Below are 8294 nucleotides of genomic sequence, written 5' to 3'. Positions count from 1 at the left end.
AAGAACTCGAGGTACCCTTTTTCGATGTACCCTTGGATACTGGGCCCTATTTTACACAAATTGAATTTTCAGTATGGATCCGACACTAAAAAAATATCCCGGACTCCAACGAAAATGGAAATGATCAGTTATAATTTTGTGGAGGAGCCGAAAAATTGGAAAAAAGTTTTTGGGAAATATTTTCGAAAATTCAAATGGGACCGGCATAGTGAGTGGATTTTTTGGAATTTTTTTCTGAAATTCCGAAATTTCGGAATTTAGAACAAAAATTAGGTCATGACCTAGAAAAATTAGGCCATGACCTAGAAAAAATTAGAAAAAATTAGGTCATGACCTAGAAAAAATTAGGTCACGACCTAGAAAAATTAGGCCATGACCTAGAAAAAATTAGAAAAAATTAGGTCATGACCTAGAAAAAATTAGGTCACGACCTAGAAAAATTAGGCCATGACCTAGAAAAAATTAGAAAAAATTAGGTCATGATCTAGAAAAAATTAGGTCATGACCTAGAAAAATTAGGTCATGACCTAGAAAAAATTAGAAAAAATTAGGCCATGACCTAGAAAAAAATAGGCCATGACCTAGAAAAAATTAGAAAAAATTAGGTCACGACCTAGAAAATTCGGAAATTCAGAAAATCTAGAACTCAAAACTCAAGAATTCTGAAATTCTGCAATTCGAAAGTTTAGAAATTCATAATCTCGGAATCTCAGAATCTCAGATTTTCAAAAACTCAGAAATTAAAAAAAATCTAAAAATTCGAAATTTCAGACGATTCCTACATCCGAAAATGTCAATTTGATCCAAAATCAATGAAATTGGATTTTCAAGAATTCAAAGATGAGCAATATTTTGGAGATGATGATGAAGAGGCTGAAAATGCTGAAATTTCGGAGAAGAATCTGAAATTCTACAATTTCATAGATCATTTTGTGGAGAGGCCGAGGAGGAGAAAGAAAAATCGGAATTTCAGAGATTTCGAAATTTTGAGTTAAATTTAAAAAAAAAAAAACTTTTTTAAAAATCGATTTTGAACATTTTCAGACTTTCCGAACACTGAAAATTGCTTTAAAACATTTCAAAACTGCTTTAAAACACTCAAAAACACCAAAAATCGCGATTTTGAATTTTCGCGTCCAGATGGCCTAGTGGGTTTTTCCACTGAATTTTTACCAATCTCAACACCAAAGTTCGATTCCTCCGGGTGTCAAAACTTTTTTGAATTTTGTGTGGATTTTGAAAATGTATTTTTAAAGCAACTTTGGATGCTTGGAACCATAATTTTCAGAAATTTCAGATTTTTTAGGCTGAAAATAGAAAATGTAACGTTCCAGACATCCGAAACTGCTAGAAACGCGTTTTTCGAAGTCCACACAAAAATCAAAAAGGTTTTGACACCGGGTGGAATCGAACTTTGGTGTTGAGATTCGTAGAAATTGAGGTGAAAAAATCCACTAGGCCATCTGGACGCGAAAATTCAAAATCGCGACTTTTGGTGTTTTTAGGGGTTTCTAGGCAGTTTTAAGAAATCTCAAGCGATTTTAAAGTGTTTCGATGCTCCTAAAAAGTTGAAATTTATATTTTTTGAAGTCACAAAGTTCATTTTAGTCACCAAAAGTAAAAGTAGTCAAAAATCATCATTTTTGGCTCAAAATTAGTCGTTTTTCCTCACCATTTTCAGGTTTTCTTGTTTTCTCAAACAAATTTACACAATTCGAGTTGAGGATATGCCGGAAAATTCCAGAAAAAATGAGAAATTTCAACCAATTTAGAGCTAAACTGAATTTTTGAATTTCAAAAAGCACTCCGACTGCGCGCCATACATCCAAAACTGCTAAAAATGCATTTTCCGAGGTCCACACAAAAAACAAAAAAGTTTTGACACCCAGAGGAATCGAACTTTGGTGTTGAGATTCGAAAAAATTGAGGTGCAAAAATCCACTAGGCCATCTGGACGCAAAATTTCAAAATCGCGATTTTTTGGGTTTTTAGGGGTTTTAGAGCAATTTTAAGCTGTTTTAAGCAGTTTTTCAGTGTTAAGAAGCTATCGAAATGTATTTAGAAAAAAGAAAAGTCTTAAAATTCTTTTATTCGAAATACCAATTAAAAAATCAATAAAAAATTCGTTTCAACAATTCAAGTTTTAAAAAAGAGTCACACAATTTCAACAAATTAGTGCGATTAGATGGGGAAAAGTAAAAATCTTCAAAATCGAAGAAAAATTACAAAATTAGCACCGGTTCCATTTTGTGTGGGAAGTGAATAGGTGTGGGGGTGAGGTTTAGAAGATTTAAAAAATTTTTAAAAAAATTCAAAAAAGGGACATTAAAGCTTAGAAAAATGAATAAATCTGAAAATTTTGAAAAAAATTTTTTTTCATACTTTCAGACATTTTCAGCACCAAGAAAAACGGAATTTTCAGTTTTTCATTCATGTTTGTCCTGTTCGGCAGCATCGGCGACCATTTTCGCGAATGCACTATTTCGATCGGCCATCAGTGCGTCTGGAGAGTCGAATTCCAGAATTGCTCCCTTGTCGAGGACCATAATTCTGAAAAACATTGAATTTTTGAACATTTTCAGAGCTTCAAAACACTCTGAAACTGCTTAAAATTGCGAAAAACCGCCTAAAAACCTTTAAAAACGTCGAAAATCGCGATTTTGAATTTTCGTGTCCAGATGGCTTAGTGGATTTTTTCACTGAATTCTTAGGAATCTCAACACCAAAGTTCGATTCCTCTGGGTGGCAAAACTTTTTTGATTTTTGTGTGGACCTCGAAAAATGCATTTTTAGCAGCTTTTGCTGTATGGCGCGCCGTTGGCGCGTTTTTTGAAATTTTTTCAAAATTTTCAATTTTCAGCAAAAAAAATTTTTTTTCTCTGAAAATGAAATATCCAAAACTGCTAAAAATGCATTTTTCGAGGTCCACACAAAAATAAAAAAAGTTTTGCCACCCAGAGGAATCGAACTTTGGTGTTGAGATTGGTAAAAATTAAGGTGCAAAAATCCACTAGGCCATCTGGACGCGAAAATTTAAATAGGTAGAAAATCGCGATTTTTTGGGGTCTTAAGGGATTTTAGGCAGGTTTAAGTGATTTTTCTGTGTTTGGAAGTTCTAAAGCTGTTGAAAATTGTCATTTTTGGCGGGGTTTTCATGTCATTGGCCTATTTCAGGCAATTTGTCCCAACAAAAAAAAAGAGAAGAAAAAAGACTCTACCTATCATAATCCATAATGGTATTCAGTCTATGAGCAATAGTGAATACTGTACACTCTCTAAACTCGTTTCGAATCGTCTCCTGAATCAGCGCATCCGTTGCCACGTCGACAGCCGCCGTGGCCTCGTCCAGTACCAATACCCGAGTGTGTCGGAGGAGCGCACGGGCCAGGGCGACTAATTGCCGTTGGCCAACACTCAAATTCTCGCCGGCCTCGCTGATTTTGTACAGTAATCCGTCGGGGAGCGCGGAGGCGAAGGACTTGAGATGAGCAAGTTCGAGAGCTCGCCAGATTTGATCGTCTGGAAACAAAAATCAGAAATTTGAAAACTCAGAAATTCGGATATCCAGAAAATCGGAAATTCAGAAATTCGGAAATCCAAATTTTCGGAAAATCGAAAAAATTTAAAAATCAGAAATTCAAAAAAAAAGAGAGAATTCAAAAAGTGAAAAAATTTTCTGGAGGTGATTAAGATGATAATTAGTCTAATTATAAAAAAATCCGAAAAAAACATTTTTTTTTTCAAAACTTTTTCGAATTGTTCTAAAAATCATTTTTGGTTCATTTTCCTCAATTTTGGACCATTTTTTTCCGATTTTTCAGGATTTCTAGCTCATTTTCTCACCTGAATACGTTGAAAATGGGTCCAAATTGAATCTGAGCGTTCCAGAGAAGAGTACTGGATCCTGTGGAATGATAGTGATATTACTACGGAGATCATGAAGACCAATCGACGCCACTTCGATGCCATCGATCACGATTCGACCGCCCGCGGCCTCGACCATACGGAATAGTGCTAGGGCAAATGAGGATTTTCCTGGAAACGAAATTTGAAATTTTTGAAATTTTTTTTTCAAATTCTGAAACTTCAGAATTTGAAGAAAATTTTCAAAAATTGATTTTTTAACGAAACACAATCCACAACATCTCTATGAACCTACCTACCATCGTGCCATTTGATTCCTGTTGAGATATTATATTAATTTTTTTTTTGTTGAAAATCCAATTGGTCCCCATTTTCTGCCATTTTCAGAGCTTCTAAGCCCTTTAAAACTGCTTAAATACCCTTAAAATCTCAAAAAATCGAGATTTTCGACCGTTTTGAAATTTCGCGTCCAGATGGCCTAGTGGATTTTTCCACTGAGTTTTCTACGAATTACAACACCAAAGTTCGATTCCTCCGGGCGGCAAAACCTTTTTGATTTTTGTGAGGACCTCGAAAAATGCATTTTAAGGCGTTTTGAATGTATGGCGCGCCGTTGGCGCGTTTTTTGAATTTTTTTTCAAAATTTTTAATTTTCATCCAAAGAAATATTTTCTCTGAACATTAAATATCCAAATCTGCTAAAAATGCATTTTCCGAGGTCCACACAAAAATCAAAAAGTTTTGACACCCAGAGGAATCGAACTTTGGTGTTGAGATTCGTAGAAATTGAGGTGCAAAAATCCATTAGGCCATCTGGACGCGAAAATTCAAAATCGCGATTTTCGGCGTTTTCAAGGGTTTCTAGGCAGTTTTAAGCAATTTTAAGCGATTTCAAAGTGTTTCAAAGCTCCTAAAAAGTTGAAATTTACATTTTTTGAAGTCTAAAAGTTCATTTTAGTTACCAAAATAAAATATGGTCAAAAATCATCATTTTTGGCTCAAAATTAGTCGTTTTTTCTCACAATTGTCAAGTTTTCTTGCTTTTTCAAACTAATTTACACAATTCGAGTTGAGAATATGCCGGAAAATTCCAGAAAAAAAAGAGAAATTTTAACCAATTTAGAGCTAAAACGTATTTTTGAATTTAAAAAAAAAACGCGCCGACGGCGCGCCATTCATCAAAAGCTGCTAAAAAAGCATTTTTCGTGGTCCACACAAAAATCAAAAAAGTTTTTACACCCGGAGGAATCGAACTTTGGTGTTGAGATTCGTAAAAATTGAGGTGCAAAAATCCACTAGGCCAGCTGGACGCGAAAATTCAAAATGGTAGAAAATCGCGATTTTTGGTGCTTTCAGAGGGTTTTAAGGGGTTTAGAGTAGTTTTTAAGCATTTTCGAACATTTTTTCAGCGTTTAGAAGCCCGAAAAACGTCGAAAATCATCATTTTTGTCGGATATTTTGGGGTTTTGAAGTGTTTTAAGAGCAGTTTCAGGTAGTTTCCAGCTAACAGCCTACCTGCTCCCGTTCTTCCCACAATTCCAATCTTCTCGCCCGCCCGCACATCCGCCGAAATTCCACGTAGCACTAGATCCAATCCCTCTCGATATCTCGTCGAGTACCCATCAAAAGTGACCACCCCGCGACTGGGCCATCCAGTGGGCGGAGCCTGTCCCTCAATTCTCCATTCGGCCTCATTTGGAGTGTTTGTGTATTCGTTCACTCGCTCCACCGACACGATGTTCGCTTCGATTTCCGAAACTTGGCGAACGGCGAAATTGAGGACTTCTGTGATGTTCAGAGCATAGGATACGGACACTCCAATCACTCCTGGACTCGTTATCCATCCGAATTCTTTGGAGAGCACTGCGAACAGGGCCGCGAAGAAGATCTGCAAGAAATTGGAGATTTCTAGAAGGTTCTAGAAGATTTGGCGTGTTTTCTAGGCCATTTCAACGTGGTGGCCTAACTTTTGCAAGTTGGGGTTTCCTAGGCCACCCAGGTAAAATAGCCGAGAAATGACTCTAGGCGGTTCTAGAAGGGTCTATAGAACCCAAAAATCCAACTGATGAGTTTTCTAGGCTATTTACCATGGTGGCCTAACTTTTGCAAGTTGGGGTTTCCTAGGCCACGATGCTAAATCGTCCAGAAAACACGCCGGGTGAATATCAGGTCATTTCTAGGTCATTTTAGAATTGTGGCCTAGAAAACTCCAGTTGCAAAAGTTCGGCCACCATGGTAAATCAGCCCAGAAATTACACCAGGCCAATATCAAGCTTTTTCTAGACCACAATAGTTGGTGGCCTAACTTTTTCCAACATGATTTTTCTAGGTCACCGACTTTTATGACCTAGAAATTGCCTAACATTTAATTCGTGTGTTTTCTAGGCCATTTACCATGGTGGCCTAACTTTTGCAAGTTGGGTTTTCTAGGCCACCAAAGTAAAATTTCCTAGGCCACTATGCTGAAATGACTCTAGAAGCTTCTAGAAGATTCGAAGCACCTCACATTCACCTGATTCGTTTTTAAAGTCGTTTTAACATGGTGGCCTAACTTTTGCAAATTGCGTTTTCTAGGCCGCGTTAAGGGGAAATGGCCTAGAAATGGTGCTAGACGCCTCTAGAATGTTCTAAAATCCGCAAAATCCAACTACTTACAATACAATTTCCGACAAACTCCAGCCGCACTGCCAACCATCGATTCGCCACCAAGCTCGAGTATCTACACCTGATGAATCTGTCGAGGATCGTTCCAGAATGCTCTCGAAACTCGTCAACCTTGCCGAAAGCGCGAATGGACGCTGCGCCTTGGATAGTCTCCCCGAAATGCGAGTAGATTGGCGATCGATTCACACTTTCCAACCTCTTCAGCTGTCTGGAGGTAGGTACGTAGTATTTCAAGAACACCAGGTAGATAGCGGCCAATGGGACGATGACAACAGCGAAGAGGGGGGTTGATATGATAATGACAATCAGTGTGAATGCCACTTGAAGTACACACATGACTAGATATCGGAAATTCATCGGTAGGAGCATGTCGATGGTCTCTATATCCTTGGCACATCGATTCAGAATCCGTCCCAGCGGTGTTGTATCGTAGAACGACATTGGAGACCTCATCAAGTTATGAATCAGGGGTCCGTGAAGATTCTTCGAAGCCCGTTGACCCACAAAAACCAGCGCCAGAAGTGCCACGAAGAAGCATCCGACTTCTGTAAATCCCAGCGCTCCGTAGACACCCAACCTCCATCCCTTGGCCATCGGGTGGGCGCTAGGCGAGTCGGGATCGTATTCATCCGACCAGGCGGATAGCCAGAACGATCTGAGGATCTGTACGGTCATGTAGAAGACGAAGAATAGGATGAAGGCGATGGATAGGGAGTATCCTGCGGCTTTGACGTACAACTGGTAGGTGGCGATTTCCACTTTGCCCTGCGCCACGTCTTCTTTCTTGATGAGCTTGTTCTCCTCCTTCTGGCTTATGGAACGATCCAAAACCCCTTTCTCAGGACTCGACATCGTGGAAATCTGCGTGGTCAGCTCTGGAGTCCTCACAGATTCATCTAGATCGCTAGTTACCACCAGCCCTTGCTCCTCTCCAATGTCCAACTCCTCCTCTGAAGCCTGACTGTAGAGTCCTCTGACGACGACTTGTACTCTTCCATAAAGTCGTAAAAGACACCCCTCTTCTTCATTAGAGCGTCAAAGGTTCCAGATTCCTCGAGACGTCCCTCGTGGAGCACTAGAATCTCATCGGCGAGCTTGGTGAAGGTTAATCCATGGGTCACTAGGATTCGGGTCTTCTGACGGAGTAGGCCGTTGGGTCCGATGACTTTCTCGAAGATGTGCCTTCCGACATGAGCATCCACTGCTGACAACGGGTCGTCGAGGAGGTAGACGTCGAGATTCTGATAGACTGCTCGGGCGAGAGAGACGCGCGCTTTTTGACCTCCGGATAGGTTGATTCCTTTCTCTCCAATTTCTGTTTGATCGCCGGCTGGAAAAAATTTGCTCAAAAAATTCGATTAAAAAGCGATGAATTCTATAAAACCAGCCAACAATGATGCTTTTAGACATTTTCAGAGCTTCTAAACACTGAAAAACCGCTTAAAAATGCTTAAAACTACTTTAAACCCCTAAAAATCATCAAAAATCGCGATTTTGAAATTTCGCGTTCAGATGGCCTAGTGGATTTTTGCACTGAATTTTTATGAATCTCAACACCAAAGTTCGATTCCTCTGGGTGGCAAAACTTTTTTGATTTTTGTGTGGACCTCGAAAAATGCATTTTTAGCAGCTTTTGGATGTATGGCGCGTCGTCGGCGCGTTTTCTGAAATTCAAAAATTCAGTTTAGCGCTAAAATTTCTTAAATTACCCTTTTTTTCTGGAATTTTCTGGTTTTTCAGAGGATCACATTCGATAAAAACCAGAA

General features: G+C 38.9%; 2 protein-coding genes across 2 annotated transcripts in view; one reads left to right on the top strand and one right to left on the bottom strand.

Annotated features, from left to right (window-relative positions):
• CBG23579 overlaps positions 1–995 on the top strand; it is a gene marked incomplete at both ends in the record, with an annotated part of 2477 nt that extends 1482 nt beyond the window's left edge. Inside the window, 2 exons of the mRNA XM_002647759.1 lie at positions 73–208; positions 772–995. Coding sequence (XP_002647805.1) covers positions 73–208; positions 772–995 — 360 coding nt within the window. The remainder of the gene's footprint in view (positions 1–72; positions 209–771) is intronic.
• A 1431-nt stretch (positions 996–2426) lies between these two features.
• Positions 2427–8294, bottom strand: part of CBG23578 — a gene marked incomplete at both ends in the record, with an annotated part of 9688 nt that continues 3820 nt past the window's right edge. Inside the window, 6 exon segments of the mRNA XM_045241162.1 lie at positions 2427–2550; positions 3219–3519; positions 3844–4035; positions 5380–5752; positions 6520–7476; positions 7491–7858. Coding sequence (XP_045091115.1) covers positions 2427–2550; positions 3219–3519; positions 3844–4035; positions 5380–5752; positions 6520–7476; positions 7491–7858 — 2315 coding nt within the window.

Source organism: Caenorhabditis briggsae, assembly GCF_000004555.2.
Source record: "Caenorhabditis briggsae AF16 supercontig from assembly CB4, cb25.NA_007, whole genome shotgun sequence".
Classification (NCBI taxonomy): Eukaryota; Metazoa; Nematoda; class Chromadorea; order Rhabditida; family Rhabditidae; genus Caenorhabditis; species Caenorhabditis briggsae.
The sequence above is the reverse complement of the archived record's forward strand: the minus strand, read 5'-3'. Positions and strand labels throughout refer to the sequence as shown.